The sequence below is a fragment of the Chlamydotis macqueenii genome, chromosome 12 (genome assembly GCF_036417535.1).
Source record: "Chlamydotis macqueenii isolate bChlMac1 chromosome 12, bChlMac1.mat, whole genome shotgun sequence".
NCBI lineage: Eukaryota > Metazoa > Chordata > Aves > Otidiformes > Otididae > Chlamydotis > Chlamydotis macqueenii.
In genome coordinates, this window is record NC_141567.1 from 8806787 (window position 1) to 8817757 (window position 10971).

General features: G+C 58.5%; 2 protein-coding genes across 4 annotated transcripts; one reads left to right on the forward strand and one right to left on the reverse strand.

Moving 5' to 3' along the window:
- Positions 1 to 67: 67 nt before the first annotated feature.
- LOC104475905 (ras-related and estrogen-regulated growth inhibitor-like protein A) lies at positions 68 to 3198 on the forward strand. Of its 3 annotated transcripts, none has more exons than XM_086757436.1 (4): positions 68 to 228; positions 652 to 705; positions 1170 to 1246; positions 1803 to 3198. In XM_086757436.1, exons 1-4 carry the CDS (start codon positions 90 to 92, stop codon positions 2226 to 2228), a joined length of 696 nt encoding a protein of 231 aa, XP_086613562.1. In that variant the 5' UTR covers positions 68 to 89; the 3' UTR covers positions 2229 to 3198. The 3 variants fall into 3 exon arrangements, with proteins under 3 accessions (XP_086613562.1, XP_086613564.1, XP_086613565.1); XM_086757438.1 differs by having other exon boundaries at positions 1806 to 3198; XM_086757439.1 differs by lacking the exon at positions 652 to 705.
- Positions 3199 to 3430: 232 nt separating this feature from the next.
- On the reverse strand, positions 3431 to 9797 carry PLIN1 (perilipin 1). Its single transcript, XM_010115496.2, has 9 exons — positions 9752 to 9797; positions 8973 to 9031; positions 7601 to 7799; positions 7380 to 7462; positions 6756 to 7008; positions 6390 to 6580; positions 5747 to 5899; positions 4961 to 5194; positions 3431 to 4501 (listed from the first exon to the last, which is right to left on the reverse strand). Exons 2-9 carry the CDS (start codon positions 9015 to 9017, stop codon positions 4130 to 4132), a joined length of 1530 nt encoding a protein of 509 aa, XP_010113798.2. The 5' UTR covers positions 9018 to 9031; positions 9752 to 9797; the 3' UTR covers positions 3431 to 4129.
- Between the last annotated feature and the right edge of the window lie 1174 nt (positions 9798 to 10971).

Genomic DNA, 10971 nt, shown 5'->3' on the forward strand with positions numbered 1-10971 from the left:
GGTGCCGTGGGAAGTGCTGGCTCCTCGGCTGCGCGGAGAGGAATTGCAGACACTGCTGGGACTGCCGGCAAGGCTCAGCCGTGCTTGGCATGGGGCTCCGGCTCCCGCTGCGCCGGAGCGCCAGCTTCACCCCAGACCACCCTGCCCTCATGGAGGTCCCTGGCCCCACCGCCCTGAAGATGGAAGCAAACGTTCTCGTTATGGGAGCAGACAATGTGGGGAAATCAGGTACGAACCCACAGTGAGCTGGGAGCAGGGGGTTCCGAGGCAGGAAGAACCATTTCTCGCCACTAAAAAAGGCTGAAAACTGCAACAGCTTTTGGAGAACAAACTGCAGAGAGCAGCACGGGGTGAGACGGGGCTGAGCTTTTGGGTGTGGCCGTGATTCGAGGTGGGAAAGCTGAGCACAACCTTGCAGGCAGCGGGCAAGCGGCAGGGGAAGGTATTTTCTGCTGAGCTGTGGTTTGCCGATGCTCTGGATCGTGCTGTGCCTCTGCTCCGCTTGCAGACCAGCCAAGGGCTGGAAAACCGGAGGTCGATCCTGCTAGTGGGAATTTACAGGAGGACGGTGCCTGACTCTGCTCTGGATTTAAAAAGGAAAATCCTTCGGGTTTAGGGTTGTTCTGATGATTCTTATTCTCCCCTCTGCAGCTCTGACCGTACGTTTCCTCACCCGGCGCTTTATCGGGGAGTACGGAGCCATGGGTGAGTGCCAGGCCAGGGCCAGGCCGGTTCCCGTTCGGGACTGGGGTCAGGAAGAGGGCCTGTGTCTGCCTGCAGGATTTCATTGCTTCCCATCCTCTCCTGCCTTTCTCCAGAGCCTTCACCTGCTCCCAGGGGGGCTTGATGGTTGTATTTGTTCAGTGACCCGTCTCTTTGCTCCAGAACTGCTTCTCTGGGGTGCAGAAGGTCCTGGGTGGCTGCTGGTGACACGAGTACACCTGGACTGCACGCAGGGGTGGAGGCAGGCTGGGGTGGTCGCAGCCCTGGAGGCCACCATGCTCTGCATGGTTGTTGCTGTGCGGAAAGAGCCCCCAGACCTTGCCTTGTAGAGCACGGTCTCCCAGGGTGGACGTGACAGGTTTGTCCCCAGGACGAGAAGACCTGGGTTGAGGGAGCTATCTGTAGGATCCGTGAAGATCATGATTTTCATTCTTATTTTTTGGCAGAATTCATCTACAGCCACAACCTGACTGTGGACGGCCGAGAGATTCTCTTCCACATCTGGGATGTGCCCAGTTCCCAGGTGAGAGGGCTCCTCTCCTGTTGCCCGTTTTCACCTCAGGGAGAAAAAAACCCTCTACTAAAAGTTACACAGGGGGGAACCACAGGCGTAGGCAAAACTCTCCTGTCAGACGGTGTGTAGGCAACTAAACCCTTCTTGTCTGCAAAGCACAGGGCAGCAGCCTTGGTAGCAGGCTGGCAATAGTCACCGTAGCCCATGGGCCTCTGCCCGAGGACGTTGGGGCTGAAGCAGTAACGTTACCAGCCCGGACTGAGCACACGACTGTGCTGACAAAGTGGAAGTGCCGCTCTGCGGTCATATGCTGTTATCACCTACAGCCTGCAGTGCTTGCCGGCTGGGTGGATGACGTGAGGACAATGATGCTGACGCCCAAATGGTGTCCCCTTGGTGAGGTCTGCCTGGTCCTCAGTACTTGGTACTCCTCTTTCTCTCTGCCCTCCTGCTGCTGCTCACTAGCTGTCCTGATCCTGACAGGTTCAGGATCACTGCATTCTGTGATAGCAGGCAGATGTGGAGGGAGCGAGCCAGGTAAAGAAACCTTTTTCTCTTGCCCCAGGAGCAGGCAGAGGAGGGCTCCTCGGAGGAGAAGCGAATTCAGTGGGCGGACAGCTTTGTCCTGGTCTACAGCATCTGCGACCGCGCCAGCTTCAACATCCTGCCCCTCAAAATCCAATTCATTAAGGCAGCCAAGGAGGGCCAGAGCCAGGAGAAGGTGCCCATCGTCATTGTGGGCAACAAACGCGACCTGCACCATCAGCGGGTGGTGTCCAGCGAGGAGGGGCGGCTCCTGGCCCTCTCTTTAGACTGTGGTTTCTATGAGGTCTCTGCAGCTGAGGCTTATCATGGGGCCCTCATGGTCTTCCATGGACTGGCCGAGCGCATCCCTGACACCAAACTGGCTCTGAAAAAGGGTACAGGGATTCGTGGCATCGTCAAGACCATGTCGGCTGTGTTTGCCCGCAAGCGAACAGACTCCCTCTGAGCTGTAGCATGGGTGTTACTTCTCTGCGCTGCCTGGCTGGACCAAGCCTCCTCCCTGGGTGCCCATGGAGATGGTGTGTGTTTCTATAAGTGCGATGGGTTCCTTGCTGTCCTCCTAACATCGGGGTCTGGGTCTCCTGCCAGGGCAGCCAACGACTGTAGTGCCTTCCTCTTGGCTCTGTGATGGGGCAGAGTCTCTACTCTTTGCCATAGCAGCTTTTGAAGTGCCTCCTGCCTTCTTCCATCCTCCAGTGCTGGAAACCACCAGGTGATTTTGCCACTGCGCCAGGCAGCATCATCCCCAGCTACTGCAGCGGGAGCTGCAGTGGCTGTCAGTGAGCGGGGAAGACACGTGACTTCTGCATGGCTGCCTGGCTCCCTGTATCCCTGGCTCCTACCCTGGGATCCTTCTTCCTGTTTAACGCTCATCAGGGTCCATCTGGTAACCCTGGAGCACCCGTGAGCTGACAATGTGGGAGTTTCTCCACCGAGGAGCCACTGGCTGTTCCCACGTGTGCATCACCGTGTCATTGTCCCAGAGCTCGCAGCACCGGCTGACCCTGGAGGACCTCGGTGACGGCTGATGCCTCCCATCCCACCCGCCTTGCTTTTGAACGCTCCTGCTCCTGCTCCTCTCTCCCACAGCCTTTCAGTGATCGCAGCAGTTCCCCTTGTGCAAGCGCCATGCGGACCCTGCCTGGGAAAAACCAGGCACATGGCTTTTTCCCAGGATGGGGATCACACCGTGCGCCTTCCCAAGCCGCTCCTTCTGTAAGGCTGCCTGTCCCCGGGGAGGAAGGGAGGTGGGGAACAGGGTCGCCAGGCTCGTTGCCGAACCCTTCTGCTGCTGGGAGGTTTTTCCCTGCCTCTCCCCAGACCCTTCCCCTGGTGTGCCTGGGACAGCGTTGTGTTGGAAGAGGGTTTGTGCGTGCGGTACGGACACTGATTTCTGTGCTGTGTTCTTCTGGAAATGCAATAAATTGTCTTTGGCAGGAAGCCCCCAGCTCCTCGGGGCTGCGAGTTTGTACTCAGGGCATGAGAAGAGACACGTCCTGTGCTGGGCGTGAGCACCCACTGTCCCCGCAGCAGCGACACGAGAATGAGTGTCCTGTACCCGCTCCCTCAGCCCGCGGTTGGGGGTCTCGCCCCACTCTGCTTTCTTGTTTTGGTGGCTCGCTCTTGTAAGGGCAGACGGGGCGAGCAGCAGGTCGGGAAGGTTTATTATTGCAGCGGATACAAGAAGCTGTTGCGGGAAGCCAGGCAGTCCTGTGGGAGAGAGGGGCTCCAGGAGCTCCACCCATTGTCATCTGTCTTCTTCCTGACCCCACCATCAATCCCACCATCAGCTGGGGGCGGGTGCCCATGGCTTTCCAACTCATGAATCCTGCTTGTCAGTGGGAACCTTCAGCTCCTCCACAGAGGAGCAATCTGTGGCTAGCGGGGGAATGAACGGAGGACGGATGGAGAACCAGGCTTGCTATGGTGATGTTTGATGGCTTTGCTGTCCTCCCTGCTCTCTCAGCACTGTTCTCAACATGTAGTCCATCTAAGTCCATGCTATCTGCTCAACAGGGACCAGACTGGCCCAGTCCCAGGCCGGACTGCTCTCTTTTTCTCTTTTCTGGTCTCACCATTCTTTCTTCATCTCCTTCACCTCTTTGGTCCCCTCTTGTCCCACCTCCCCCTACTTTCTCCTTCCACCAACAGGGCTCTTGCTGCCTTTGTTCCCCTATCCTGGCCCCGATGCGCTCCAGAAGGAGAAGACATCCCATGACATGTCTACCACTTTGAGCTCCTGTCCCGATACAGGGATGCGTGTGGGTGGCTGGTGGGGGCCTGGGCAAAGCGTGCTGGGGGGGTGGATCAGAGAGGGATTGGAATGTGCTCATCCTCCACACAGGCTCAGTCCTTCTTGAAGGCAGGGCTGTAGAGGTTAGTGTAGTAAGCCCGGTTGTACATCGTCTCGGGGCTGAAGCGGTAGGAGCCCTCGCTAACCCGCCTGTTGTAGGGGGCAAAGGCGGATTTCCGTGGGAGAGGGTACTCGGGCTCGAAGACAGGGCTGCGGTAGAGGTTGTGCCGCAGGAAGACGGGGTCCTCGAGCCCCAGGAAAGAGAGGGGGTGATGGCCGCGGTCCAGCCGCCAGTCACCCCTCAGCTGGGATTTCTCCTCGGTGGAGGGGGTGGCAGGCTTGGCATCCTCCTCCTTCTGCTCCGTGTCTGGGCTGGGCTTGCTGCCCCTGGCCGGCTCCTCTTCCTTCACCGACTGCCTGCGGAGCTGAGGGCTGAGGTGAGCACCTGGCCAGATTGCACCTGCCTGCCAGCTCCACTCTCAGCTCCACAGCTCCCCTAAAACTAAGGGGACCACAGGACAAGCCAGTTTAGTCTGCAAAGGGTTCCCCAGTGGAGGGACAGCAGTGGGGTGGGGAGAAGGAAAGTTCAGGAAAGGAAGGTCTCACTTTTGCTTTCCCAGGAATTTGTAGATGCATCCTAGCTTGGGCATGAACCACGTGAAGGTGCCACCACTGGCTGACCTGCTGGCTCTATGGGGAGGGACTTGCTGACAAGCCTGTCACAGCTTGAGGGGTGCTCAGAAGGAGGGTGGGACTGAGGTGTCCCAACAGCACCCCATCTCCCCACTCGGGTACTTCCTGGCACTATGGGGTGCTCATGGGAGGGGGCTGGGCAAAATGGGGTTTGCTGGAGATGGATGGGACCCAGCTGTGGACAAACTCACCGGCACGTAGCTGTACAGGGTGCCCAGCAGATGCTTGGGGGCACTGACGAGGGTCCCCCCGAGAGCATCCACTGTCTCCATGGCCTTGGACAGCCTGCGGGGGGTGAAGAGGATCAACCCCTCCGCCGCGTCCCAGGCTACAGCCGGGACCTTCTTCACGCTGGAGATGCCGGAGGCGCAGGCGGTTTGCAGGTTGTGAGCCACGCTGCCCACCAGCCCAGAGCCGTCCCCTGCCTGGAGAGAAACCAGCTCAGCTGCTGGCCATGCCCCTGCCAGCCCCTCCGGGCAGCACAGGGGTGGCCCCGGGCTCCCCATCCCCTCCGCTTCCCAAAGCCTGAGTGCTTTCAGCTCCCTGCTTTGCAAAAACCTCTGCAGCCCTTTGCAGCAGGGTCGCTCCTTGTTCCCCGCCCCAGCTCCCCCTACTCCCAGGCCCCTGGGGACCCCCTGCCCTGGGCTGTGTTTCCGCTGCAGGCAGAGGCGAAGGGCAGTGACCCTGACCTGTCGCTTCCCGTCCCTGCGTCCCAGCAGAGCTGCTGCTGGGGACCGTTCCCAGCCCCACCGGCTCACACCGCCCTCGCTGCTGGGACCACGGTGGGGACAATTTTTTGGGAGTGTTCCGGGGCTTGGTGCTGACACCCCACAGCAGCAAAGGAGCCTTGACCCTGCCCCATGGAGTGGGGCCTGGTCCCCAAGGGCATGGGGGGAACATCCCCCATGCTGGCGTAGTCCATGGGCAGAAGGATGCTTTGGGGTGCTCCTGGCTCACTGCCCCCTTTTTCTCCAAACCTCCGTGGTGTGGCTGTCGTCTTTCTTCCCGGCCTTCTCCTGCTTCTGCTCTGGCACCTTGCTCTGCCGCCGGCTCAGCCAGACGGACGCGGTGCTCTGCCCACCACCATGGACCTGCGGCGCCTCGGCCGCGCTCGGCTTGGCCAGGCTGCCCTGGAAGAAGAGCAGAAAGCCACCGCTCAGGGGAGGGCTGGCAGGTCCCTTCCACCCCATCCCGCTTAGCCTGAGGATTTCTCAGAGGCCCTAGGGTGAGCAGGGGGGTTCATTTATGCACGTGGGAAGAAATCTCAAGGGCAGTCGGGAGCTCCGGGATATCGGCACAGGCCAGGGAAGGGGTTCCCACCGCAGCGCTTGGTGGAAGAGGAGAGATGCCTCCTTCTCCCCATCCTCTCCTGGCCCCTGGCAGGGCTTTTGGCTTTGGGGAGGATGTTATGGCAAGGCTGTAAATCACAATATACATTGGGGAACAGCTAAAAATAACTCGTCCCGCTAACACAGCACAAGGTTGTGTGTGAACGTGCTGCGGGAGCTGCTGGCACTCAGGCGTGCTCCAAGGAGCCTGAAATGTCTTATCCAAAAATAGAATCAGCCCAAAGGGGGGGTGTGAGGGAGCAGGAACCTCGCGAGTGGTTTTGGCACTCACCAGGACAGGGATCCAGGTGGCCAGGTCCTGCCCTTTGGCTTTGGCACGCTGGAGGCCTTGGGTGGTTTGCTGGTAAGCGCGGTGGGAGACAGTGGTAACCAAGGCGCCAATTCGGCCCAGGGTACTGGGAGCGCTGGGCTGCTGCTGGGAGACCTTTACTGCTGGCTCACACATCTTTTTGGGCTTTTGATCTAAAGGCAGAAGAGCACAGGCAAGAGCTGTGGGAACTTTATGTCCTGGTGGGACAACCCTCCTAGGCAGCCCTGCACCAAAATCCCAGGGCTTCTTCCTGCCACATGGACCCCATGAGCAGGGTCCCACCCCACATGCAAACACCCTCAGAGGGGATTTGGGCATCAGGACTACCTGCTTCTTCATCCTCCTCTGGCAGCAGGTAGTCCATCAGCTTCTCCAGCCCTCCCAGAGCTGTGTCGACGCCCGCGGCTGCCATCTGGCTCACCGAGTTCCTCCTCGTGTACCTTGCTGTCGTTTCCACCGTGCTCTTGGTGGCCTCGTAGCCCTCTGCCGCCAGCTCCATCACCTTATCCATGGAGTTGCCAATGGTGCTTTTGGCACTTTGGAGCGGAGTGGAGATGCTGCCCTTCAGTTCGGATGCGAGCTGTGGTGGTGAGATGGAGAACAGCCCTGCTGCTGTGCTCAGGCTGGCATGGGACAGCCAGGGGGATTACTGGGACTCCAGCCATGGCTGTACCAGTAGACAGCCCTGAGAGGGGCATAACAGCTCTCTCCAGCCTGGGCTGGAGTTAGCTGGCGGAGATGGGACACAGGACGCTGTTGATCTGTATTTGGGAGCACCCCAACCATCCCCTGGGCTGCAGGAGCCCCTGGAGGAGCCCTTGCTTTGCTTGGAGGTGCTGCCCTGTTTCCCCCGGAGCAGTCCATCACCATCCAGAACCAAGCCCAGAGAAGCTGTGCTGTGGGCTCTGCAGAGGAGCCAGGGCATCCCAGACAGTCCTGCCTGTGACTTACCTTCTCAACGGGGTACTGCAGGGCAGGGATCTTCTCCTCCAGGTGGTCCAAGCCCCGGCAAGCCAGGTTGTTAGCCACAGCCACTGCCTTGGGCAAAAGCATGGGTGTGGGTTAGTAAGAAAATCTCCTGGGCCGTGCTGGGGAGTCTCACGTGCTGGTGACACCAAGGCAGGCACTGGTGCCTGCTCCCCTGCCGTGTCCCCCTCAGCAGATGGACTTACACTGAGGCTCCAGCCTGCGCACCACGGGCTCCACGCTCCACAGGGCCAAGGCGCCGGCACCCTGCACGCCCCGCTCGTAGACCTCGCACACCGAGGCCATGAGCGGGTGGGCCTCCTTGGTGTTGGTGTAGGTCCGCTGGAGGCTTTCGCAGGTCGAGCTCACCACCGGCAGCTGCAGGACCCTCTGCAGCACGTTCTCCTGCACATGGCAGATGAGCACTGGTTAGCCAACAGCCGTTCCTCGAGGAACACCTCATCACCTGCACGCTGATGGCATTTGGTGTGTTGCAGTGACCACAGAGGACCTCAGCTCACGCTGGAGGAGGATGGCATTTCTCACACCCCACTGAGGGTCTCCCAGCTTCTCTGCATATGGCACAGCCATGGACAAGCAGGCTTGGCTGCTGCTGCTGAAGGAGCAGAGACACCACAGGCAGTGTCGGAGGGGTGATGGTCCCCACTGCCCCCATCTCCCAAGCCCAGCTCTCCAGGCAATTCCTCTGTCTTTCCACTCTGCTGCTTCTTCCATCTGCCCCAGCCCTTGCTCCTGTCCTTGGACCAGCAAAGTCTATTTTGCCTATGTGGCATCTCTGTCCTGTTATGGGCGACGTGAAATGCCAGTACAAACCAGTGCAGCCAACACCTGTGTGTACTGCCAGTGCCAGAGCATGGCTGGGGTAGGTCCCTCAAAGCCGGGTGAGCAGGGTAAACCTGCAGCTCCAAGCCTCCGTGCCTGCTCTCGCCCAGCACCCACCTGATGAGGTGAGACATCACCTCACCTCCACGGGAGGAACGGGGCGAGCGTTGGCTCATCACAGCAGCAATGAGGCAAGTGCTCGTTGGCTTGCACGGGACACAGTAGAAGAAAAAGCTGAGCACCCTGATCACCAGTGGGTGAGAGGCTGAGTTTGGCTTCGTGTCCCACTCGTGACTACGACTGGACTGTGAATCTGCGTGTTTGGTAAAAACTGTGTTGTTTTGTGCTGTATTGTGCTAATTTTGGCTTGACATGGAGCTCTAGCTGTGCAGAGCAGCGCTGCATCCACAGCACATGGCTGCTGGAGGTTTGGGGTCCACAGTGGGGACACAGCTGAAGGACAGGCACTGCCAGCAGGTACCACCGAGGGCTCACATCAGCTCAGAGTCACCTTTCTTCATTCTGAACTACTTCGTTTCAAGCATGCAAAAGGTTTTATCCTTTCCCTTTGATGATGCTCTATATTACTGCTGGTAAAGAGCCACGTAAAGATAATGGGGACACACATGGGACAGTGTCAGACGTGACTGGTATTTATCCAGCAGAGCCAGTACGTGCTACCTGGCACCCTCGGCACCCCTCTGCCCTCCCCTCTCTTCCCCTTCCCATACCCACCTTGGCACTTCCATTCTGCACAGGCTGATTCTTCTTTGCCGTCATTGCCACGCATCCACCTGCAAAGCAAGGTTGGGAGCCGCAGACCCCGCTGCCAAGGCAGGGCTGGGCTGGAGCTCCCCCCCATCACTCCTGCTCCCCCCGAGCACAGCAGGGCCGGGAGCTGGGCTGAGACACGCGCCTCCCGTGGGTGCAATGGACGCGGTGTTGCCTAATGCTTGACTTTTTACCAGTTAAGCTGTAACACCCATGACTCCACACAGCCCTCCTCTACCAGTGTGTCCTAACACCCAGAGATGCAGAGAATGAGCTGAGAGGCGTCCAGTGTGGAGGAGCAACCGCGCAAGGCAGGATACAGCGTGCTGGCAGAGCTGTGAGCAAACTCAGAGTAAGCAGGGTCCTCATAGAGGGGAAGGCTGAGATGCAGGCTGAGGAGGGCTACGAAGGCAGGACAGGAGCAGAGAGAGTAGCTGCAGGTAGGGACACAGTGAGCAGGTAGGGATACAGAGAGCTGCCCAGTTGCGGTCAACATCCCCTTCCCGCACGCTCATCTGCTCCTGTCTCCATGCAGCCGCAGCTCCACGTATGCACCATAGAACAGCCGTCTCCGCTGCTCCCGGCTGGGTGACACTCCTCCAGCTCCCACCCCTGGCACAGACCCCTTTTCTTAGCAGCATTTGAAATTCAGGAGATTTAGGAAGAGCGGGTGATCCCTGCTCTCACCACCCCAGTCCACTGAAGCTGTCCCCAGAGCACCCAGAGGGGGACAAGCCACTCACCGAGGGGCTGCCCGTCCCCGGCAGAGCAGGAGCAGAGTGTGGTGGCTGCGCCGTCCCTTCACCCGGGTCCTCTGAGAGCAATGCACGGGTGCCTGGGCCACTACCACCACGAGGCCCCACCTCTCAGTTGCGTGGGTTTGGGAGCTGGCGGGTTGTGGTGGAAACTGGCCAAGGACCTCCCTGAAGCCACCGTAATTTGGAACAGATGACGGCAGAAAATCCCCTTCGTTGTCTTCCCTGCTGAGCCCAGAAACTGCAGCACAGCTGGGATGCACTGGGGTTTAATGCCACTCCACCAAGAGAAGATGACAAGAAGCTGTCCTTGGACCTCACCACCTCAAAAACAATAGATCATGAGCAGCGTGGGAGAAGGTGAAGAGTCAGGCAGGGTTTCCTAAGAGATGAAAACCTTCCCGCATTTCTGCAGCCCCTGTGATCCCCTGTGGTGGACCGGGATCCTATCCTGTTGGGAAATGCAACACAGATCCAGAATATAGTGTCTTCCCAGGAGAGTTTACTAAGCAGAAGGAGCAAAAGGCAGACATGAGGGGGGCGGGGGCCACATCCTACATAAAACAATCTAGTTTGGCCAGGTCTGCAATTTCTAAGATAATTCACTGAGAATTTTGGCGAGGAGGCTTTTACTTGAGCTTCAGGGCAGACATTGCATTAGGAAAGCTCTAGGCATTTGGAGGAGACACAAATGGAAGAAAAAATCAGGTTGGATATGATCTCTGGAGGTCACCCCATCCAACTATTGCTCAAAGGGCTACCCTTGAAGCTAGATCAGGCTGCTCAAGGTCTCATCCAGTCTTGAAAACCTCCAAGGATAAGATTCCCATCTCTCTGGGGTCCTGCTCAAAGTAAATAATTTTCTCCTTATGTCCAGCTGGAATTTCCTCCATTGCAGTTTGTGCCTGCCATCTCTTATCCTTGCTCTGTGCATCTCTGAGCAGAGTTTGTGCTCCAGTTTGTGCTGGTATGGCATGTGCTCCATGCCCCTAAATGTCTTACCCTCTTAATGATCCTCTGCTGGACTCCAGTCAAGATCTCTCCTGTGCTGGTGGGGCCAAAACAGGACCCGGTTCCCCACACGTAGCCTCGGACGTGCTTCGTAGAGAGAAACAACTGCTCCCCTTGACCTGCCAGCGATGCTCTCACTACTGCTGCTCTTTTGTGGTCAGGCTGCCTTGCTGCGCGGGAGGCACTTTGGTGACTCA

Coding starts and splice junctions, on each gene's coding strand:
- LOC104475905 (XM_086757436.1), top strand. CDS start 90: ATGGGGCTCCGGCTCCCGCTGCGCCGGAGCGCCAGCTTCACCCCAGAC. Junction 229..651: donor AGACAATGTGGGGAAATCAG/GTACGAACCCAC, acceptor TCCCCTCTGCAG/CTCTGACCGTACGTTTCCTC. Junction 706..1,169: donor CGGGGAGTACGGAGCCATGG/GTGAGTGCCAGG, acceptor ATTTTTTGGCAG/AATTCATCTACAGCCACAAC.
- PLIN1 (XM_010115496.2), bottom strand. CDS start 9,017: ATGACGGCAAAGAAGAATCAGCCTGTGCAGAATGGAAGTGCCAAG. Junction 7,463..7,600: donor GCGCAGGCTGGAGCCTCAGT/GTAAGTCCATCT, acceptor TGCCCAAGGCAG/TGGCTGTGGCTAACAACCTG. Junction 7,009..7,379: donor TGCAGTACCCCGTTGAGAAG/GTAAGTCACAGG, acceptor TCACCACCACAG/CTCGCATCCGAACTGAAGGG.